General features: G+C 41.9%; 1 protein-coding gene across 1 annotated transcript; it reads right to left on the reverse strand.

Annotated features, from left to right (window-relative positions):
• Window positions 1–1,323: 1,323 nt before the first annotated feature.
• On the reverse strand, window positions 1,324–14,091 carry LOC132403202 (extracellular calcium-sensing receptor-like). The gene is made up of 7 exons (XM_059986581.1): window positions 13,988–14,091; window positions 12,172–12,463; window positions 10,626–11,228; window positions 10,398–10,592; window positions 7,546–7,773; window positions 2,306–2,429; window positions 1,324–2,225 (listed from the first exon to the last, which is right to left on the reverse strand). Exons 2-7 carry the CDS (start codon window positions 12,427–12,429, stop codon window positions 1,324–1,326), a joined length of 2,310 nt encoding a protein of 769 aa, XP_059842564.1. The 5' UTR covers window positions 12,430–12,463; window positions 13,988–14,091.
• Between the last annotated feature and the right edge of the window lie 11,103 nt (window positions 14,092–25,194).

Genomic DNA, 25,194 nt, shown 5'->3' on the forward strand with positions numbered 1-25,194 from the left:
CCAGCCTCTGTCGCCGTCCATTCTCTCTATCTGCATCTGACTAATTTCCTTCCTTACACGGATCCTTAGTCACTTGGCTCCTTTTGCTCCACTCTTTCTCTCCACCTATTAATACTGGCTACCTTCCTTCTCTCTTTCTGTCCAGGTGAAGGAACTCCAGCTGTTCATTTCCTTCTGAGATCCTGCAGCATTCTTGTGTGTTACTGGTCATTTTCATTGATATTTACTGGAGTGGTTCCACGGATGAGGGATTTCAGAGACAAGGTTAGGATGAAGTGGGTTGGACTGTTAGCGCTGGAACAAAGAACAATGGGAAACAAAACGGTGGACCAATAGGTTAGAGCGTAACCTTTATGGGTTGGGGCATCAGAGCTCGAAGTTCAATTTCCTAGTCCTCTGTGAGAAAGTTTGTACCTTCTTCGCGTGTGAAGTGCGTTTCTTCACACAGTATAAAGAATTAGTAAGTTACTACTTATAGCTTATTTGTCCATCGTAAATCGTCCTGGGATTAGGCTAGGGTTAAGTAGGTGGAATGCTGGGCGATGCGGCTCGTTGGGCCAAAAGGGCCGGTTCCGCGTGGTATCTCTAAACTAAATATAATAAATAACCAAAAGAAAAGCCAGGGAAGACATGATGGTGTATGAGATCATCAGACAGGGAATCAGAGGGAGGATATTCTCATTAGCAAATGGTTGGAGTGGACACATTGTTTTAAAATGTTAAATAGACAAGGAATTGGTGTAGTCAATACACAGACACTGTTGTTTATGTTTTGGCATCAAACACACAAATCAAAACACTGGTATACCAAACTGTTTATTACATACTAATCTGTTAAGAATAAAACGAATGTTTCTCGAACTAAATCGAAGATAAATATTCAATTGTTCAATACAGCTCGAATAGGGCAGGGATTTGTATGTCCAGCGTCAGTTACCGCAAAGAAACGCACAATATACAAGAGGTGATTAATAAGCTCATGGCCTAAGGTAGAAGGAGTCACTTTTAGAAAACCTAGCACGTTTATTTTTCGACATAGTCCCCTCGTACATTTGCACACTTAGTCCAGCAGTCCTGAAGCTTACGGATCCCTTCTTTGTAGAGGTCGTTGTCTTGGACCTCCAGAAGTGGTCCACAGTAGAGGCGAGTGATAACTTCGTGGCCTAAGGTAGTAGGAGATGAGTTATACAGCTCTCGTTACATGGACGTGCAGTTCAACTCTTTGAGTGATTATGCAGAAAGTTTGAAGTTAATAACTCATCTCCTTCTACCTTAGGTATTAAGCCGCAGGGCATATTTATCCTCATCTTTAAAAGTTTCCTCTCATCCATCTTTACCCATAATGTGCTTCTTTGTGTTTCTCTCCGGAGTGACGACGATGATGAAGCACTTCGGTGCAAAAATGCAGAGCAGCAATCCAAAACTGGACGTCAGGATGGCAAACACTTCAACCGCCACCGTGTATTTCCCAGGAGAGCTCACAGAGGCCGGAATATAAGTGACCCAAACAGCACAAAAGATGAGCATGCTGAATGTTATACATTTTGCCTCGTTAAAGTTATCTGGCAGCTTCCGTGCGAGAAAGGCCAAGATAAAACAAATGCACGATAACAGGGCGATATAACCCGACGCAGAGTAGAAGGCTACAAAAGATCCTATATCACATTCTAAAATAATCATCTCGCGGTAATATTTAGTGTTGATCACGGGGAAAGGAGGCTCAATGAGCAGCCAAAGCACGCATATTAAACTCTGTATTGACGCCAAGAGGAAGACACTTATCCTCTGCTGTCTTTGACCAAACCATTTCATCCTGTTACTGCTGGGATGTGTTGCTTTAAATGCCGACAGCACCAGAATGGTTTTGACCAGAACACAAGAGATACACATGACAAACGAGACACCAAACGCCGTGCGGCGTAACATACAGGACCAGTGTGACGGTTCGCCAATGAATGTGACCGAGCATAAAAAACAGCAGCTTAGTGCAAATAGAAGGAGGAAGCTCAGCTCAGAGTTGTTAGCTTTAACCAGAGGTGTGTCTCGATGTTTAAAGAAGAGACCCGCTGTAAGTCCAGACATGCACACTCCAACCAGAGCGAGTAACACCAACACCATGCCCAGGATTTCGGTAAAAGCCAGATACTCTATTTTCTTCGGGATGCATTGATCTTTCCGATCGTTGGACCAGAACAGGGGAGGACACTTGAAGCAGTTAATGGAGTCTAAGGACAAAACCCACTAGTCAAATAAGTTAATAGTTTCAACCAGTGCATATTAAAACAAAATCTGTATTTTTACTCACCTGTAGTGTTACTAATCTCTCCATTTGGACAGGAAGTACAGTCGAAACAACAAATCGGTTGTCCTTTCCTGGCAACTTTCCTCATTCCACGAGGGCAACTTTCAGAGCAGACTGCCCGGGGAATCTTCCAAGAATAAACAAAGAGCATGTTATGTTGATAGATACAGTACATTGAATTTTTGCTTTCAGTTCTACGTGGTAATATTCTAACTTTGAAATTAATAGACTCCATTTCCTAGTCAAGCATTTGCTTATTTAGTTGCTAAGTCCGGCTGATTAAAATATACACACGGAGGCCACTTTATTAGGTACCTGCTTGGCCTAATAAAGTGTCCACTGGGTGCATGTTTTGTGGTCTTCTGCTGCTGTAGCCCATCCACTTCAGGTTTCGAAGTGTTCAGCCATCAACGTTCAAAATTCAAAATAAATTTATTATCAAAGTACTTATATGTCACCCTGAGATTCGTTTTCTTGCGGGCATACACAGTAAGTCTAAGAATCATAACAGAATCGATAAAAGACCGCATCCAACAGGTTGGAAAACAACCAACGTGCAAAAGACAACTGTCAGTGCAAACAGAAAAGATAAATAATAATAATAGTAATCATCATCATATTAATTTCTTCACCATGTCTGTATAATTTTGTGCATTGAGTTGCAGTTACATAGATGACTGGTTAGATATTTTCATTAACGAGAAAATGCATAGGTGTTCCTAAGAAAGTGGCCACTGAGTGCATTGCCAACTTAGTAAATCAGAGAAGATATGCTGTGAAATTATTGGAAAATAATTCAATGACACTGGGAAGTGTAAAATTATCATTTTCTTTTATTCGAGTCGGCTTAAATAAGCAAATAAAGCAAGAATTTAAAATAGAGGAAAAGGTAAGCAACAATAACTTCAGAGTTTGAAACAGGAATCTATTTTAATAGGAATCAGGAATGTATCTATTTTAATGCTAGGAGCATTGTAAGAAAGGTGGATGAGCTTAAAGCGTGGATTGATACCTGGAATTATGATGTTGTAGCTATTAGTGAAACATGGTTGCAGGAAGGGTGTGATTGGCAACTAAATATTCCTGGATGTAGTTGCTTCAGGTGTGATAGAGTAGGAGGGGCCAGAGGAGGAGGTGTTGCATTGCTTGTCCGAGAAAATCATATGGCGGTGCTTTGGAAGGATAGATTAGAGAGCTCCTCTAGGAAGGCCATTTGGGTGGAATTGAAGAATGGGAAAGGTGCAGTAACACTGATAGGAGTGTATTATAGGCCACCTAATGGGGCCCGTGAGTTGGAAGAGCAAATGTGTAAGGAGATAGCAGATATTTGTAGTAAACACAAGGTGGTAATTGTGGGAGATTTTAATTTTCCACACGTAGACTGGGAAGCTCATTCTGTAAAAGGGCTGGATGGTTTAGAGTTTGTGAAATGTGTGCAGGATAGTTTTTTTGCAACAATACATAGAAGTACCGACTAGAGATGGGGCAGTGTTGGATCTCCTGTTAGGGAATGCGATAGGTCAGCTGACAGATGTATGTGTTGGGGAGCACTTCGGGTCCAGTGATCACAATAGCATTAGCTTCAATATAATTATGGAGAAGGACAGGACTGGACCTAGAGTTGAGATTTTTGATTGGAGAAAGGCTAACTTTGAGGGGATGCGAAGGGATTTAGAGAGAGTGGATTGGGTCAAGTTGTTTAATGGGAAGGATGTAATAGAGAAATGGAGGTCATTTAAGGGTGAAATTATGAGGGTACAGAATTTTTATGTTCCTGTTAGGGTGAAAGGAAAGGTTAAAGGTTTGAGACCACCATGGTTTTCAAGGGATATTAGAAATTTGGTTCAGAAAAAGAGGGATGTCTACAATAGATAAAGGCAGCATGGAGTAAAGGAATTGCTCGAGGAATATAAAGAATGTAAAAGGAATCTTAAGAAAGAGATTAGAAAAGCTAAAAGAAGATACGAGGTTGGTTTGGCAAATAAGGTGAAAGTAAATCCGAAAGGTTTCTACAGTTATATTAAAAGCAAGAGGATAGTGAGGGATAAAATTGGCCCCTTAGAGAATCAGAGTGGTCAGCTATGTGTGGAACCGAAGGAGATGGGAGAGATTTTGAATGATTTCTTCTCTTCGGTATTCACTAAGGAGAAGGATATTGAATTGTCTACGGTGTGGGAAACAAGTAAGGAAGTTATGGAACCTATGACAATTAAAGAGGTGGAGGTACTGGCGCTTTTAAGAAATTTAAAAGTGGATAAATCTCCGGGTCCTGACAGGATATTCCCCAGGACCTTGAGGGAAGTTTGTGTAGAAATAGCAGGAGCTCTGACGGAGATCTTTAATATGTCATTAGAAACGGGGATTGTGCCGGAGGATTGGCGTATTGCTCATGTGGTTCCATTGTTTAAAAAGGGTTCTAGAAGGAAGCCTAGCAATTATAGACCTGTCAGTTTGACATCAGTGGTGGGTAAATTAATGGAAAGTATTCTTAGAGATAGTATTTATAATTATCTGGATAGACGGGATCTGATTAGAAGTAGCCAGCATGGATTTGTGCGTGGAAGGTCATATTTGACAAACCTTATTGAATTTTTTGAAGAAGTTGCGAGGAATGTTGACGAGGGTAAGGCAGTGGATGTAGTCTATATGGACTTCAGCAAAGCCTTTGACAAAGTTCCATATGGAGGGTTAGTTAAGAAGGTTCAGTCGTTAGGTATTAATGCTGGAGTAATAAAATGGATTCAACAGTGGCTAGATGGGAGATGCCAGAGAGTAGTGGTGGATAATTGTTTATCGGGATGGAGGCTGGTGTCTAGCGGGGTGCCTCAGGGATCTGTTTTGGGCCCAATGTTGTTTGTAATATACATAAATGATCTGGATGATGGGGTGGTAAATTGGATTAGTAAGTATGCCGATGATACTAAGGTAGGAGGTGTTGTGGATAATGAGGTGGATTTTCAAAGCTTGCAGGGAGATTTATGCCGGTTAGAGGAATGGGCTGAACGTTGGCAGATGGAGTTTAATGCTGAGAAGTGTGAGGTTCTACATTTTGGCAGGAATAATCCAAATAGAACATACAGAGTAAATGGTAGGGCATTGAGGAATGCAGAGGAACAGAGAGATCTAGGAATAACTGTGCATAGTTCCCTGAAAGTGGAGTCTCATGTAGATAGGGTGGTGAAGAAGGCTTTTGGAACGCTGGCCTTTATAAATCAAAGCATTGAGTACAGAAGTTGGGATGTAATGCTAAAGTTGTACAAGGCATTGGTAAGGCCAAATTTGGAATATTGTGTGCAGTTCTGGTCACCGAATTATAGGAAAGATATCAATAAATTAGAGAGAGTGCAGAGACGATTTACTAGGATGTTACCTGGGTTTCAGCAATTAAGTTACAGAGAAAGGTTGAACAAGTTAGGTCTCTATTCATTGGAGCGTAGAAGGTTGAGGGGGGATTTGATCGAGGTATTTAAAATTTTGAGAGGGATAGATAGAGTTGATGTGAACAGGCTGTTTCCATTGAGAGTAGGGGAGATTCAAACTAGAGGACATGATTTGAGAGTTAGGGGGCAGAAGTTTAAGGGAAACACGAAGGGGTATTACTTTACTCAAAGAGTGATAGCTGTGCGGAATGAGCTTCCTGTAGAAGTAGTAGAGGCCAGTTCAGTTGTGTCATTTAAGGTAAAATTGGATAGGTATATGGACAGGAAAGGAGTGGAGGGTTATGGGCTGAGTGCGGGTAGGTGAGACTAGGTGAGATTAAGGGTTCGGCACGGACTAGGAGGGCAAAGATGGCCTGTTTCCGTGCTGTGATTGTTAAATGGTTATATAGGAATGTGCGCATGCGTTGGAGTGCCGGTCGGCAAGCAGGGAGATAATGCATCCCCTACTTCGGCTGAACAATCGTCAAAATACTATGTATCTGTTCAATACTGACTTCACTCAACTCAACACTGAATTGTTTCTACAACCAATGGACTCACTTTCAAGGACCCTACAACTCATGGTGTTAATATTAACTATTGCTTATTATTAGTAGTAGTGATTGCAGTCGTAGGATTTGCACATTCTGTCTTCTTTTGCACATCGGTTGTTTGTCAGTCTTTGTATTTAGTTTTTCACTGATTCTATTGTGTTTGTCTACTGTGAGTGCCCACAGGAAAAGAAACCTCGAGTTAGGATGTAATGACATGTACGTACATTGATAATAAATTTACGTTCATGTGTGTATGCCGTCAGGTTACAATCACAAACACATTTGTTCCATAGCACTGGCATGCCCTGGATTTTTAAAAAATGCATATTTTCTCAAAAAAAGATATGATGCTGCTTGGAATATTTGTACTAAATCATCATTTTCATAAGCAGGTTTCATATGCTTTTATTAACACTGACTTTCCCCCGTGTCAATTTTATTATGCATCCAGAAGATACCTGATCCATGTGATTGCTTCACTTAAAATGGTAAACAACCAATAATTCATCTTTTCAACTTTCCCAATAGCTTGACTTCTCACTCACCTACTGATGTATTTCGTACACCCTTCCACTTACTGGGGCCCTCATTCACGTACTTTCTTCTCCCTCACTGAGGCACCGATTCCAAACATCTTTCCACTCACGGGAACCTGCTGGCTGTTAAACTAACTCGGCAATGTGCTGGTTCCCAGACACCAGTTAAACATATGTGATTCACTAAAAAAAAATGTATTTTAACACTATGTGACATTTAAACAATATATATATATAATTAGGTTATGAATAGAAATGCATCAAATAGCCCAGAAAATCAGACGGCCTTCTTCCAGCAACGTCCCTCATGTGGCAGATTATCAAAGTTTTAATGCATTTCCACATTGCCTTATGATATAGAAGCCACTACATGGCCTATTGAGTACTGGCTCATAGAATAATCACTCAACCCCAGTAATTATTATTAGAAACTATTCTCTCCTCATTTCCAATAATTCAGAATGGTGTGGTTGATGGCTGACATGGACTGAACAGGCCGAAGGATCTATTTCCCTGCTCCACCTTACTATATAAAATACTATCCTTTCACATCCAAACAAGAAAAGTAATTTTAAAATAGCTGTGTATCGGTGAACCAGTTACTTAAAACAGTAGGATTTTCCTGCCCTTCTTTCTGAGATACTTTTGCAGTTCACATGGTATTGACGGATATGATTAGACTGCAGAGACGAAAGCATGAAATAAAATTAGAAAGTTTCCACTGATTGCCATACCTCCTGCTGACCGGCTCTCCAAACAACGTTCTTCGAATTGAGCATCACCTCTTTACCGGAATGTGCTGCTCCACTGTAATATCCAACTGTCTTAAATTCAATGCGACCAGTTGAATTCAGTTGCCAGTTTACAAAGTCATATCTGGCCACTGGACCACCATTGTCGTCAAAGTAGAACACCTCCCCGGTTTTCGTTATGAAGTATACATACTTCAAGTAGTGAAGCAGCTACAGGATTAAAGGTGAAATACATTTATTTATTAAAGGTGAAAATACAGCATTTATTTGGTCAGGCAGCATCTAGCTCAAGCTGGAAGGAGAAAGCAGCTTCCAGCAATTTCTCCCTTCCCTCTTTTCCCCCATTACCTAGTCTGGATCCCCTCTTACTGCTTCTCTTCTCACCTGCCTCTTTCTCCCATGTTACATTCTTCTCTCCTATTAGATTCCTTCTTCTTCAGCACTTTACTGCTTCAGTTCCCAGCTTCTCGCTTCAACACTCTCTTCCGTCCACCAGACTTCACCTATCATCTACTAGTTTGTAATCCTTTACCTTTCCCACCGTCTTATTCTGACTTCTTCCCCCTTCATTTTCAGTCTTAATTAAAGAGTCTGAGTCTGAAAGGTCGACTATTTATTTATTTCTACAGATGCTGCTTAACTTGTTGAGCTCCTCCAGCAATTTGTGTGTGTTTCTCTGGATTCAAGCATCTGCAGAATCTCCTGTGTTTATAGAATTTAATTATTGACTTTTCATCATAGAGGACAGAACACAGTGCAGGACAGATACAGACTGAACACGGTGTCTGAACCAAACCCAATGCCAAATTAAACTGATTCTCTTAGGCCTGCATATGATTCATATCCCTCCATTCTCTGCATATCCATTTGCATATTCAGAAGTCTCTTCAACGCCATTACTTTGGAAGTCTTTTCCAGACACTTACCAGGTCATAGTATAAAATATGTTGGCTCGCTTGTCTCCTTTAAAAATTATCAGTTCACTTCTACTTTAAAAATATGATACCTAAGAAAGAATGTGTTGGCATTGAAGGGTGCCCAGAGAGGATTCACGAGAATAATCCCGGGAATGAAAGGTTAAGGTATGAAGAGAGTATGATGTCACTGGGTCTATACTCGCTGGAGTTTAGAGAAATGATGGGCAATGGTCCCACCATTTCTTGAACAGCGGTGCATTTCAATATTCCATAGGTTTCAATAAGATCCCCCCCCCCCCCGATCACTGTTTCCTCTAAGTTGCGTGGATGCACTGTCACGCAGTAACTGACATTTTCCCGCACACATAACAGCACTGCTGTTCATTCTAACTATTCATAGTATGCATATTTCAACAACATTGCGCATTTTCCAGACGGTGTAAAAATTTCCCGCTCAGACAATGGTTTGTCCATGCCGCTCTTCCTGGAAATATGGAGCAGCTCAATGTGCCAAGTGGATTATGGTCCTTTGTCCAATGGTCTAAAGATGGTGCAAGGGGAGAAAATGTCAAAACACGACTTCACAGACCTTTTAAAAACTAGAGATCTATCCCGTGGTGCCGAGTGGTACAGCATGTAGAGATGCTGCCTCGCAGCGCCAGTAACCTCATCAACTCCATTCTGTGGTGCTGTTTCTGTGAAGTTTGCAAGTTCACACTATGACTAAATGGGTTTCCTCCCGGCGCTCCTGTTTCTTCCCACATCCCAAAGACGTCCTTTTTGCTGGGTTATTGGCTTTGGCTTTTGGGGAAGATATAAAAGTGCTTGGAGGGAAGTTGACACGTAAGAGATAATAGTTGTAGCCATGGAATCATGCCGTTGTACAGAAGGACCATATCGATCAATAGCTTGCCTATTCCAGTGTCTACGTGTCTCTTAAATGTAAGATTACGGCTGATAGAGGAGGTGACATACAGCTTCAGATATAAACCGCAATTTGTGTACAAACCTTTCAAACTCCACTGAAACCTTCTACTTTCACCATATAACTATGCTTTCGCGGAAAATGGTTTCTCACTATCTGCCTTAACTATGACTTTTATGCTTCTATCAGATCACTCCCCTCAGCCTGCATCAAATAAACTAAGCCCACCCGATCCAGCGTCTCCCATAACTGAACTCCTTCATTTCAAGCATCATCCTATGGGGAACTACACTTTGTGACCACTGTATTAGGTGCACCGGTTTGCCTACCTGTTAATGCAAATATATCATCAGCCAATAACGTGGCATCAATTCAATGCATAAATGCAGACATGGTTAAGAGGTTCAGTTGTTGTTCACACAAAACGTGAGATGGGGCGGAGGAAATGTGATCTAAGTAACTTTAACTGCAGAACGATTGGTGGTGTCAGACTACGGGGTTTGAGTAACTCATATACAGCTGATCTCCGGGGATTTTCACAAACAACACAATCTGAAACATACAAAATATGTAGTGAAATAAAAGAACAGAAATAAAATCCAGTGAGCTGCAGCTCTATAAACGAAAGCGCCTTGTTAATAAGGGAGGTCGGGGAGAATGGCCAGACCCGTTCATGCTGACAGGAAGGCGACAGTAACTCATAATCACACGTTACAACTGTGGTATGCAGAACAGCATACCGTATCTGAACGCGGAACACGTCAAACTTTGAAATGGATGGGCTACAGCAGCAGAAGACCACGAGCATGCACTCAGTGGCCGGTTTATTAGGTAAAGGGGTACATAATAAAGTGGGCGCTGCGTGCAAGTCGGGAATGGAGTTTAAGGAAATGTTATGTATACTCAGGCTCGAAAGGCTTCCTCTTATACTCTAGTATAATAACACAATTAACATTGCAACTAAAATGAATAAAACTAAACAGAAGTCTCACCTGCCACGACTGAAAGTTTGGAATATATGCACAAGTATAGTTTATAAATGGGCCATTTCCATTTTCACATGACATCATATTATGAAGGGCGTGAGCGAAAGCATAGACTGCTTTATATACATTGTAGGAACTTCCATCCATGGTTAGGTCTGTGTAGGCGTTGTATACTTCATTCAGGGTTTCATTCCCGCTGCACTGGGGGACCTGAGAAGATGGATCTGTTTGCACTTGGGAGCCGCCTGAAGTTAGAGTACATCCGAATATCGTTTCCCAAAACTCATTTACGAAAGGATCATTTGGAGAGGTGGAGGGGTGGACTTTGAGGAGGAAGTTCTTAAGTCCGGGAACCTCTACCGCACTCATTGCAGTCCCGATTGTTCCGAGAAGAAATGCAGAACTTTCGTCGGCAGCGATGTCCGATGTTATCCATGCCTCGCTGCCGACCCATTGTATGTCAGTGAGGTTTTGCCGAAGAACTTCCTCAAATAATACGCGCATTTCCCCGGATCCGGCAAAGGCCACCACGACCTTTGTGGTCGCCTCCTTCATCACTTGAACTATCCTGGTGATCTTCTCTGCGGGGTCCGTTCTGTGAAATGATTCGGAGAAGGCAATGCAAAGCCCGAAATCCTCAGCAGCTTCGACAAAGGCTCTCATTGCAGAGGTCCCATAGTCATTGTTGCTGTTAACGGTTCCAATCCAAGTCCATCCAAACTTCTGAACGAGTTGAACCAAGGCCTTGGATTGATGGTCATCGCTTGGAATTGTTCTATAAAAGGTTGGATATTCGTTTCTATCACTGAGACACACACATGTAGAAAAATAGCTAACCTGCAATCAGTCAAAAGGAGGTAAGTGCATTAGTATGAGGTGAAATAACTATCAGACTTCCAATTTCCCTAATACATTACATTGAATTAGTAATAAAAATGGTTTCATTCTTATCCCGTTCTCATGAACGGAACAAAAGTTCAAAGTCAACTTATTATCGAAGTACGTATTTGCCACCTGAGATTCCTTTTCTTACAGGTATTAACGGTAGAACAAAGAAATATAATAGAATCAATTAAAAACTACACACAAAGACTGCCAAACAATCATTATACAAAAGAAGATAAACTGTGCAAATGCAAAGCAGCTAATAACAATAATAAATAAATAACCTCTCTGCTGTGATACAGAAAATTAAACAATAAATTTGTGCACAACCATTTCTCGCTGTCACTGCCTTCCCCAGGTAAGGATAGATTATATGACTTGCTTACATATGCACCTTAGAAAGCACATGTATGCATCACTGCTTACTTTTGGCAGCTGTTCTGCCCAAGACCACTAGACTTGTAAACTAAGCCCAATCCATCCCGCCAACCAACCTCCTCTCCATTGCCTCTGCCCACACTTCCCGCTGACTCTGGAAAGGACCCATTATAATCAAGGGCCTCTCCCACCTACGTCATTCGTTGTTCTAACACCACAAGCCCCTCTCATCAGACAGAAAATATACAACGAAGAAATAGAAACAGAATCCACGAAAAAGTATCACACAGATAACAAAGACCGACAGACATTCAATGAGTAGCAGACAAGTTGTGAAAATAATGATAAGAAGGTAATAAATAATACATAAAACAATTGGTGCAGAGTTCCCGGAAGTGAGTCCACATGCTGCCGATTCGGTTCAGCGCTGAGGTGAGTGAAGCCGGTCCGTAATTTCAACAGTAATTAACATTTTATGCTGTTTTTATCATGGTAAACAGAATAATTAGAGTCTCACCATTGGTATTTTAAAAGGTCCGATTGTTCTTGCCATTGCTATAGATACTGAGGATCCACCACCGCCAACAATACCGGGGACGCTGAGAGACGCAGCACATATTTCGTCCACGTAGGTTTCTTCCTGCCCATTCACAAAAGCCAGAGAAATTTGCGTTGCAATTTTAGTGGAGCCGCAGTCATCGTGAATTCTGTAGCCCAGTGTGACGTTAGGGAGGAGTTGCTCATTCTTGTTTATTTCCTCTACAGCAAAAATCATGGTCTGTGCCAGGCGATACTGTCTTAAATCAAAACTAACATCAAACACAGTTTAAAGTTCAAAGTATTTTTTTGGTCCAAGTATTTATACCATATACGACCTTCTTCGTCTTCTTAATTTAGGCCTTAAGACCATAACACCATAAGACACAGAAGCACAATTAAGCCATTCAGCCCATCGAGTCTACTCCGTCATTACATCATGGCTGATCCCGCATCCCACTCAACCCGATACACCTGCCTTCTCGCAGTATCCTTTGAAACCCTGACCAATCAGGTAACAATTAACTTCCACCTTAAATACACGCACGGACTTGGCCTCCACCACAGTCTGTGGTACATTATTCCGCAGATACACCACTCTCTGGCTAATCTGAGGCTGTGCCCTCTAGTTCTGGATACCTCCACCACAGGAAACATCCTCTCCACATGTACCCCATCTAGTCCTTTCAACATTCGGTCGGTTTTAATGAGATCCCCACACATTCTTCTAAATTCCTGTAAGCACAGGCCCAAAGCTGCCATGCGCTTCGCATATGTTAACCCCTTCATTCCCGGACTTATCTTCGTGACACTCCTCTGGACTCTCTCCAATTTCTGAGATATGGGGCCGAAAAGTGTTGACAATACTCCAAGTGTGGTCTGGCTAATATCTTATAAAGGCTCAGCATTATTTCCTTGCTTTTGTATCTATTCCCCTGGAAATAAATGACAACATCCCATTTGCCTTCGTTACCACAGACTCAAACTGTACTATTTTACCATCCCTAGGTCCAAGGCGAGTAGAGGCAGCAAATGAACCAGCTCTACCAGTGGAGCCCCCGCCTACTCACACACACAGCTGTGCTGCAGAGAGCAACCATCTGCTACGAAAGGAGAGACTGAAGAACCAAACGACCCAACCAGTAATCAGAGCCGCCATTTATCCATGCCCATACTGCACTAGGCCTCCAAGAGAACCACAAACTTGTCATAAGGTTTGGAGGCTTGCACGCCTCAATGACCCAGAGAGGTACGATGGCCGGAGTCAGGGCACTGTGCTTTGACTCTTGGTAGGATCACCCATGCGAAAGATGTCAAAGGGTTGAGGCCAAACAAAGATGGTCCACTGGTTCTCCAGCTTCGGGAGTTCAGCTCAGAGCTGACAACGCTGACTGATCAAGAACCAATTGTTATGGAAACAGCAATGAAGAATCCTTCTATATGGCAGAAATGGGGGACCTTTTTTGCTGCCTTAAACGGCAGCGGTATAATTGGCCTCGACAGCAATTGAGGACACAGCAGCAGACAAATCCTTAGGAGAACATAATATTTGACTCAAGTGATTATCGCTATTCCAGCATCTGGATTCCCTTGTGTCTCACTTTAATGGTCCCTTGTTTCTTGTATACCCCCTCCACATTTTAACATAATGCAGACAACTTGGAAGAGATTGTAATTAATGTATATTTTTTAAAATTGCATTGCATTCGCCAAGAAAATCAATGCCGCCAAATTGGCAGTATTAGTAGACAAATTCGCGAAAAAATGTAAATAATTCATCAGGAATACAAACACACCTTCTGCATCTAATTTCTTCCGGTGCTTTGGTAAATGTATTGATCTCCTCCAACCTGTTTAAGTGTATGGTAAATATCCCTCCCAGAACGATGTCCCCATCCTTTGAGATATTGGGTCTGTGGATTCTTGAACGAAGTTTGCATGTTAGCTCGGCCGAACCGTACGTAAAAGCCAATAGCAATGGCACTCCCAAGATATATTGTCTCATCGCAGTGTTGAAGTAAGTATGATATTTTATCACAACTGGTAATCTTCTTATGTACTTCCTTACCATGGGGTGTTGCAATATAAACCTTTAATGTAAAGCTAATGTTTGTGCTCTCGGGAAAATAATCAGTATCCCAAATGAATTTAGGTGCTTTTGGGACCAGGAGATGCCTTCACCTGATCCCGTGTCAAATTGGAAATGAGCAATGCTGTTGTCATGTTCCAACTCAGCTGGAAGCCAGAAGGGAAAACACAGGAGAGGAAATAGCATGTATTTACACGCAGACAACCAGAGTCCAACCTTGCTAAAGTTGGTTGAAAATAACCCAACATTAAGTATCACAAATTTTAAAAAGGTGATGCCTCAAAAAGTCAGCATTCATCATTAAGGACCTCCATCATCCAGGACATGTCCTCTTCTCATTGCTACAATCAAATAGGAGGTACTGGAGCCTGAAGACATGCACTCAACATTTCAGGAACAGCTTCTTCCCCTCTCTCTAGTATGAATGGACCCATGGACACTACCTATTTGGTCTTTTTTGCTCTTTTTGCACTACTTAATTACATAGACTATAGAATTTTCTCACCCCTTATGAGTAGGGTGTATACATATTTTTCCTTCAATCTCAGGTCATCTACTAAAGGCCTGAATGCTTGAGGGTTTGGAACAGTATGCCTGCTGTGGCTAGCAGTGCATTCTGCTGAATTGAGATCTCAGATGTTCTTCCTGGGATTAGCTGGAGCCACTCTCCCAGTCCAGGTGTCACAGCTCCGAGTGCTCCTATCACCACCGGTATTACTCTGGCTCCAAACTTCCACATTCTTTCTATCTGCTCTTTCAAGCCATGGTATTTCTCCAACTTCTCATATTCTTTCTTCCTGATGTTACTGTCCATCAGGATTGCCACATCTACTACTATTGCTTTCTTCTGTTCTTTGTCCAATACTACTATGTATGGTTGTTTGGCCAGTACCTGCTTATCAGTCTGTATTTGGAAGTCGCACAGGATCTTAGCTCTGTTATTTTCCACTACCTTCTCCGGTGTTTCCCATTCGGACTTCAGGGTGTCCAATCCATACTCAGTGCAACTGTCCCTGTAACCCTCCCTGGACAACACATGCACTCCATTACACTGTACTGCTGCACAAAAAAACAAATTCCATGACATATGCCAAAGATACTAAATATGATTCTGATTCTAATCTTGATTCTCAGAACGGAAGCATCTCCCAAAAGCTTAAAGGGTAATGCTTTATTCTGTATGCTGATCTATTAAGTAGACTCTGCAAATATCTTTATGGTGTCTGGATCCAGAGTATTCTCTGCCTGGCCAGCATCCATGTACTGGACTCCTTTGTCAGGCCTACAATGGTTATTGATTTCATGGAAGTAGCCACACGCAGTCATGGGGAGACTTACAAACTTTATACAGACTGTGGCAGAATTGAACATCGGTCTTCCAGCCAGTGTGGGAAAGCATTGTGCTAACTGCTACACTACCAATCTCTCTCTACCCTTTGCAATTGTACCAATTTATTCTGCATTTGATTACCCCAATGAACTGTTATGATGAACTGTTCAGGCCAATGGAAGAAAGATAATGCTTGAATCAGAATCAGAATCAGGTTTATTATCACCTGCATGCGATATGAAATTTATTAACTTAGCAGCAGCAGTTCAATGTAATATATAATCTAGCAGAGAGAGGGAAAAAAATAATAAGAAATAAAGTAAAACCAAATAATAAATAAACAAGTAAATCAATTACATATATTGAATAGATTATTAAAAACTGTGCAAAAACAGAAATACTGTATATTAAAAAAGTGAGGTAGTGTCCAAAGCTTCAAATTCCTTTTAGGAATCGGATGGCAGAGGAGAAGAAGCTGTTTCCGAATCGCTGAGTGCGTGCCTTCAGGATTTGGTGTCTCCTACCTAATAGCAACAGTGAGAAAAGGGCATGCCCTGGGTGCTGGAGGTCCTTAATAATGGACGCTGCCTTTCTGAGACACCGCTCCGTAAAGATGTACGGTACTTTGTAGGCTACTGCCTAAGATGGAGCTGACGAGATTTACAACCTCTGCTGCTTCTTCCGGTCGTGTGCAGTAGCCCCTCCATACCAGACAGTGATGCAGCCTGTCAGAATGCGCTCCACGGTACTACATAAGTTTTTGAGTGTATTTGTTGACATGCCAAATCGCTTCAAACTCCTAATGAAGTATAGCCACTGTCTTGCCTTCCTTACGACTACATCAATATGTTGAGACCAGGTTAGATCCTCAGAGATCTTGCCAACCAGAAACTTGAATCTGCTCACTTTCTCCACTTCTGATCTCTCTATGAGAATTGGTATGTGTTCCTTCGTCTTACCCTTCCTGAAGTTCACAATCAGCTCTTTCATTTTACTGACGCTGAGTGCCAGATTGTTGCTGTGGTACCGTTCCACTAGTTGGCATATCTCACTCCTGTATGCCCTCTCGTCACCACCTGAGATTCTACCAACACTGGTTGTATCACCAGCAACTTTGTAGATGGTATTTGAGCTGTGCCTAGCCACACAGTCATGGGTATAGAGAGAGTAGAGCAGTGGGCTAAGCATACACCCCTGAGGGGCGCCAGTGTTGATCATCAGCGAAGAGGATATGTTATCACCAATCCGCACAAACTGTGGTCTTCCAGTTAGGAAGTTGAGGATCCAATCACAGAGGGAGGTACAAAGGTCCAGGTTCTGCAACTTCTCAATCAGAATTGTGGGATCGGTGGTATTATATGCTGAGCTATAGTCGATGAACAGCATCCTGACATAGGTGTTTGTGTTGTCCAGGTGGTCTAAAGCCGTGTGAAGAGCCATGGAGACTGCATCTGCCGTTGACCTATTGTAATGATAGGCAAATTTCAATGGATCCAGGTCCTTGCTGAGGCAAGAGTTTGAAAAATTTGTTAGATCCCTTTGAGGACAGTCATTAAAATACAGTTGGACAGGTACACAGATCGGAAAGGATTGAGGCATATGGCAAAATGTGAATCAGCATGTAGCATAGCTAGTAGCATATCACTATTTCAGCACCAGTGACCCAGTTTCAATTACACTGCTGTCTGTAGGGAGTTTGGACGTTCTTCTCGTGAACATGTGGGTTTCCTCCAGGTGCTCTGGTTTCCTCCCTCATTCCAAAGACATAGAGATTAGTAGGTTACATGGGTGTCATTGGGCACCCAGTGAACCGGGTGGACCTGTTACGATGCTGTATCTCTAGATGATAATTTTAATGGGACTAGCTTTGATGGACACCTTGTTTGGCATGGATGAGTTGGGCTAAAGTGCCTGTTTCTGTCTGATACTACACCATGACTAGTTTAACAAGCAGGGTCAATGGAGGTGAAACTGCAGGTGTAATATATTCTGAAAAAACTGCAAGAAATTTGATAAGGATCCATAAATAACACTGTTGCGTAAGAAAAGAGCTCACTGTACTGTGGAAAGTATCTTAATAAGGACTGAAGACTGGTTATCACATCGGAAACATGCAGTAGAGTGATTCTGTCAGAGAGTGGTGCAAGTGTGAAATGAGCCTCTCGCAGAAGTGGTAGATGTGGGTCCTACTGTATCTTTTAAGGGAGGCATGAATGACAGGAGCATGGAGGGCTAAAGTTTTTATGTAGGTAGATGGGACTTGTCAGAAGATTTGGTTGGCATAGACTGGATGGGGGAAAGGTCCTGTTTCTGTGCTGCAGATCTCTATGAGTCTATGACTCCAAAGAGTCAGAATGAATGGGTTTTCTTCATGCTGGACAGTTGTAATTGGTGAATTGCCTCTATGATCAACTCCAGACCCTATTTATTTACCGTGTGCACTCATGGGGCATTTATTAAATACCTCTTCTACTGACAAAGTGGCCACTGAATGTTGTGTTCATTCTTCTGTTGCTGTAGCCCATCTACTTCAAAATGGGCTGATGTGTTGTTCAAAGGTCCAATTTAATGTCAGAGAAATGTATACGATATACATCCTGAAAAGTTTTTTCTTCACAATCATCCACGAGAACAGAGGATTGCTGCAAAGAATGAACGACTGTTAAATGTTAAAAACCCAAAGTCACCCCACAGCTTCCCTCTCCCGCATGTAAGTGGCAGTGAGCAACAATCCCCCCCACCACCCCAAAAAAAAAGCAAGCATCGGCACCGCCACTGAGCACTCAAGCGTGAGCAAAGCAATGGCAAAGACACAGACTTGCAGTTACCCCAAAGACTTCGTATTTCACCCAGTATTCAACATACGGCAGGTTCCCTCTCTCCTTAATAGGGAGAAAGGGGTATCTCCATTTTCCCAGCGAGAGGGGAGACGTAGCAAACAGTTCGCTGGTTTACGATGTTAAAGTCCATTACGTCACTTCTTTCAAGCTTTGTGCCTGAAGATCACATAGATTCCAGGTGTCCAGCCAAACAACGGATATCCTGACTCCCCCTACGACACACGGATCTCCTGTCATGACACTGACCCTTGATCCGCCTGTCTCCAGAGCCCTGAGATCCTAGCTTTCCGAATTCAACTCTTAGACGAAGATTTTGGCGGGCCGGACAACGGGCAGTTATGAAACCCCGAGAGCGGGTCCCATTCCCACAAAGAACCGTAGTCAGCGTGTAACCAGGTCAGGGTCTTCAAAAGAACCCTGAAAGGGAAAGGCGGAGATATTACAGATGGAAATAGAGCTGTTTCCGAAATTGCAAGCAATGGAGTCGCCGTTAGGCGCCAATAACCCTCCTAAGCTTCACTTTCCACTCTTCTACACTCCACTGTTATAGCACATTGTTATTTAAGTTACTGTCGCTTTCCTCTCAGCTCGAACCAATCTGGTCATTCTCTTCTGATCTGTCTCAAGGTGTTTTTGCCTGCAGCGCTGCTATTCACTGGATTTTTTTCTTTGTTTTCTGGCACCATTCTCTGTAAGCTCTAGAGATTGTTGTTCGTGAAAATCCCAGGTGTTCAGTATTTACTAAGATAGTCAACCCACTCTGTCTGGTACCAGCAATCATTCCAATGTCAAAGTCACCTAGATCATATTTCTTTGGTCATTCTAATGTTTGTTGAACAACAACCGAATCTCTTGACTATATCTGCATGCTTTCCTGCAATGAGTTCCTACTACATCTGAACTGGAGTGAGACAAATATTCTTGCAAGTAAGTTTGCTAGAGAACACTAAACACAAAGTTCACTGCAGATGCTGTGGTCAAATCAAGACGTACAAAAAAGCTGGATGAACTCAGCAGGTCGGGTAGCATCCGTTGAAAGAAGCAGTCAACTCCATCAAGCTTTCTAGAGAGGCTCCAGTGGATTTAAACTAGATACGAGGGGGGAGGGGAACCAGAGTGTAGAAGCAGATGTATGGGAGAAGGAAGAAAAAGAAGACAGTAAAGTTTTTGTACTATTAGAGATAAACAGAGAGGAAAAGGTGGAGAATTTCTTAAATGCATTTATTTTAATGCTAAGAGCATTGTAAGAAAGGTGGATGAGCTTAGAACATGGATTGATTCCTGGAAATATGATGTTGTAGCTATTAGTGAAACATGGTTGCAGGAGGGGTGTGATTGGCAACTAAATTTTCCTGGATTTCGTTGCTTCAGGTGTGATAGAATCGGAGGGACGGGGGGGGGGGGGTGGGGGGGAGGTGTTGCGTTGCTTGTCAGAGAAAATATTGAAGCGGTGCTCTGGCAGGATAGATTAGAGGGCTCGTCCAGGGGGGTATTTGGGTGGAATTGAGGAATGGGAATGGTGTAGTAACACTTATAGCGGTGTATTATAGACCACCTATTGGGGACCAAGAATTGGAGGAGCAAATTTACAAGGAGATAGCAGATATTTGTAGTAAGCACAGGGTTGTGATTGTGGGAGCTTTTAATTTTCCACACATAGACTGGGAAGCCCATACTGAAAAAGGGATGGATAGTTTGGAGCTTGTAAAATGTGTGCAGGATAGTTTTTTGCAGCAATACATAGAGGTACCAACTAGAGAAGGGGCAGTGTTGGATCCTCTGTTAGGGAATAAAATAGGTCAGGTGACGGAGGTATGTGTTGGGTAGCACTTCGGATCCGGTGATCACAATGCCATTAGTTTCAATATAATTATAGAGAAGGATAGGACTGGACCCAGGGTTGAGATTTTTGATTGGAGAAAAGTTAACTTTGAGGAGTTGCGAAAGGATTTAGAAGGAGTGGATTGGGACAATTTGTTTTATAGGAAGGATGTAATAGATAAATGGGGGTCATTTAAAGGTGAAATTTTGAGGGTACAGAATCTTTATGTTCCTGTTAGATTGAATGGAAATGTTAAAAGTTTGAGAGAGCCATGGTTTTCAAGGGATATTGGAAACTTGGTTAGGAAAAAGGGAGATATCTACAATAAATATGGGTAGCATGGAGTAAATGATGTGCTTGAGGAATATAAAGAATGTAAGAAGAATCTTAAAGAAATTAGAAAAGCTAAAAGAAGATATGTGGTTGCTTTGGCAAGTAAGGTGAAAATAAATCTGAAGGGTTTCTATAGTTATATAAATAGCAAAAGGATAGTGAGGGATATAATTGGTCCCTTAGAGAATCAGAGTGGACAGCTATGTGTGGAGCTGAAAGAGATGGGGGAGATTTTGAACAATTTCTTTTCTTGGGTATTCACTAAGGAGAAGGATATTGAATTGTGTAAGGTAAGGGAAACAAGTAGGGAAGTTATGGAAACCAGGACAATTAAAGAGGATGAAGTAATGACGCTTTTAAGGAATATAAAAGTGGATATATCTCTGGATCCTGACAGGATATTTCCTAGGACCTTGAGGGAAGTTAGTGTAGAAATAGCATGGGCTCTGACAGAAATATTTCACATGTTATTAGAAACGGGGATGGTGCCAGAGTATTGGCGTATTGTTCATGTGGTTCCATTGTCTAAAAAGGGTTGTAAGAGTAAACCTAGTAATTATAGGCCTATCAGTTTGACATCAGTGGTGGGTAAATTAATGGAAAGCATTTGTAGAGAAGGTATATATAATTATCTGGATAGACAGGGTCTGATTAGGAACAGTCAGCATGGATTTGTGCGGAGACGGTCATGTTTGACAAATCATACTGAATTTTTTGAAGAGGTTACAAGGAAAGTTGATGAGGGCAAAGCAGTGGATGTTGTCTACATGGACTTCAGTAAGGCCTTTGACAAGGCTCCGCAAAGAAGGTTAGTTAGGAAGGTTCAATCATTAGATATTAATATTGAAGTAGTAAAATGGATTCAACAGTGGCTGGATGGGAGATGGCAGAGAGAAGAGGTGGATAACTGTTTGTCAGGTTGGAGGCCGGTGACTAGTGGTGTGACCCAGGGATCTGTACTGAATCCAGTGTTGTTTGTCATATACAATAATGATCTGGATGATGGGGTGGTAAATTGGATTAGTAAGTATGCAGATGATACTAAGGTAGGTGGCGTTGTGGATAATGAAGTAGGTTTTCAAAGCTTGCAAAGAGATTTAGGTTAGTTAGAAGAGTGGGCTGAACGATGGCAGATGGATTTTAATGCTGATAAGTGTGAGGTGCTACATTTTGGTAGGAATAATCCAAATAGGACATATATGGTAAATGGCAAGGCATTGAAGAATGCAGTAGAACAGAGTGATTTAGGAATAATGGTGCGTAGTTCCCTGAATGTGGAATCTCATGTGGTTAGGGTGAAGAAGAATGTTTTTGGTATGCTGGCCTTTATAAATCAGAGCATTGAGTATATGAGTTGGGATGTAATGTTAAAATTGTACAAGGCATTGGTAAGGCCGAATTTGGAGTATTGTGTACAGTTCTGGACACTGAATTATAGGAAAAAATGTCAACAAAATAGAGAGAGTACAGACAAGATTTACTAGAATGTTACCTGGGTTTCAGCACCTAAGTTACAGGGAAAGGTTAGGTCTTTATTCTTTGGAGCACAGAAGGCTGGGGGGAGACTTAATAGAGGTATTTAAAATAATGAGGGGGATAGATAGAGTTGACGTGGATAGGCTTTTTCCATTGAGAGTAGGGGAGATTCAAACAAGAAGACATGAGTTGAGAGTTTGGGGGCAAAAGTTTAAGGGTAACACAAGGAGGAATTTCTTTACTCAGAGAGTGGTAGCTGTGTGGAACGAGCTTCCAGTAGAAGTGGTAGAGGCAGGTTCGGTATTGTCATTTAAAGTAAAATTGGATAGGTATATGGACAGGAAAGGAATGGAGGGTTATGGGCTGAGTCCGGGCCAGTGGGACTATGTGAGAGTAAGCATTCGGCAAGGACTGGAAGGGCTGAGATGGCCTTTCTCCGTGCTTTAACTGTTACATGGTTATAAAAGAACAGATCTTCAGAGATATTGACACCTGGGAACTTGAAACCGCTCACCCTTTCCTCTTCTGATCCCTCAATAAGGACTGATGTTTTCCCTCCACTTCCCTTTCCTGAATTCTACATTCGATTCCTTGCTCTTACTGTTCTCCCTGTGACTGTGCAAGTTTCTTCTGGGTGGTCCAGACTCCTCCCATGTACGGGTTAATATGTTAATTGGTCACATGTGCAAGTGGGCAGCACAAGCTCGTTGGGCCAAAGGGCCTGTTACTGTGCTGTACCTCAAGTATTAAAAGTTATACTCCAACCTGAACATCAGCTCATACATCAGCAGAGAGCTGCAAAGGTGTTAATTTCTTCTCTCTCTGCAGGCCCAACTGTTGGGTGCCATGGTAGCATAAGGATTGGAATGACCCTATTATAGTTGGCACCATTCTCAAGTTCAGAAGTCAATTCTGCTGTTATTTTGTGAAGAGTCTCTGTATGTCCTCCCTTTGTAATCTATGGGTTTTCACTCACAGTCCAAAGATATACCAGGGAGGTTAATTGGTCACTGTCTTGTGATTAGGTTAGGGTTAATCAGGTTTGCTGAGGGTTTCTGGAATGACATGGCTTGAAGGACAAGAATGGCCTACTGTGTGCTGTATTGCTAAGTAAATTAAATAAATAGATAACTAAACATGAAATTGATCAATCATCCAATATTACTTTCCAGCAATTTCAAGCAGGGATTCATTCCAGAATTGTGTTATCATTGGAATTATTTTACCATTGTGTCGTGTACTGAGATACTGTGAAAAGCTTGTCTTCATACTCGGAAACACAAGCTGCAAAGCTTGATCAACACACACAAAATACAAGAGGAGCTGAGCAAGTCAGGCAGCATCTATGAAGTGGAATATGTACAGTATTTGCTGTCTTGGGCCAAGATTTCTCGTCGTGACAATGCCTGAATCAGAAACAGGATCAGGTCTAATTTCACTGGCCTAAGTCGTGAAATTTGTTGCTTCTCATATAAGTATAAACAATACACATTGACAAAATAGACAATGAATTACAATAACACATATACATGCCAAAAAATAGTGAGGAAGTGTACATGGGATCATCGTCCATTCCAAAATCTGATGACAGAGAATGAGCTGTTCTTAAAATATTGAGTGCATGTCTTCAAGCTCCTGTACCTGTTCCTTGATTATGGCAGTCAGAAGAGAGCATGCCCTGTGTGACGGGAGTCGTTAATGATCGATGCATCTTTTTTGAAGCATCACCTTTCAGACATGTCCTCGATGCTGCGAAGGCTAATGCCCATGACTGAGCTTGCAACTTTCTGCAACCTTTTCTGATCGTGCGTAGTAGCCTCCCCATACCAGATGGTAATGCAACCAGTTAGAATGCTCTCCGTGGTACATCTGTAGAAATTTTGATCAGCCACACGTAATACTGGAGGAAATCAACAGGTCAGATGGCATCAAAGGAGAGGAATAAACAGCTGATGATTCAAGCTGAGATCCTTCATCTGGTCTGGAAAAGAAGAGGACAGAAGCCAGAATAAGAATATAGGAGGAGGGCTTGGAGTACAAGTTGGTGTACTCCCTCATTTGGTCAGCCCCTGCCTCCCTCTTGGCTATCAGAGGCTATTTGAGATGCAAACCATTGGGAGCATTTAATAGATAGAGGGAGATTATCCCCACCATCTCCCTCTGGCTACAACAACCTTAAGGAACTGAAAAAGAAATAGCTGTAATCCACACAAATGCAAGGATGGGGGCGGGGGGGCGGATTTGCACAGGAGCCAGACATTATTTCTTCTTTCCCCACCAAGCATCAGGCAGAAGATACAAAAGCCTGAAAGCACATTATCACCTGTGAAATAGCCAGCAGTACACAATGTGCAACTAAATGATTAAGATTTTATATTTGACTATGGGGTTAGTAGAGAAACAAATATAAAATAAAAAGGTTCCAGATTTCCAGCTTCTGCAGATTTACAGCATGCTCAGAGTATTGTCCTAATGAAGGGTCTTGAGCCAAACAGTTGACTGTTTAATCCTTTCCATAAATGCCACCTGATCTGCTGAGTTCCCCTAGCATTTTGTGTGTGTTGCCTTGGAGTATTTCTATTCAGTTCTAATTACTTCATTATGGTATGGAACTGAAAGCTTCAGGGATCACATAAGAGAGATTTAACAGGATACTGCCTGGATTACAGAGCATGTCTTATGAAGTCAGATTGAGTGAGCTAGGACTTTTCTCTTTGGAGGAAAGGGGGATGAGAGGTGACAATAGAGATGTACAAGGATTGAATGGATATTCAGAAACCTTGTCACAAGATGGAAATAGCAATTATGAAAGTACATAATTTTAAGATGATTGGATAAAATTATGGGGGAGGGAAATGGATGAAAGGAAAATGGGGGGCTATTGGGAGGGAAGAGTTTTATTGATCTTGGAGTAGGTGGCACAACATTGTGGGCCAAAGGGCATGTACTGTGCTGAACTATTCTGTGTTCTCTGTTCTATTTAACCAGTGCCAACTGACCACAGTAAAAGATTGAGCTCTGGGAAGTGTTGCATACCATAGTCCCTTCAAAGTTGCAACACAAGTAAACAAGATGTTGAAGAAGGTGTATGGGGTGTTTGTGTTTATTAGTCA

Source organism: Hypanus sabinus, chromosome 2 (assembly GCF_030144855.1).
Source record: "Hypanus sabinus isolate sHypSab1 chromosome 2, sHypSab1.hap1, whole genome shotgun sequence".
Classification (NCBI taxonomy): Eukaryota; Metazoa; Chordata; class Chondrichthyes; order Myliobatiformes; family Dasyatidae; genus Hypanus; species Hypanus sabinus.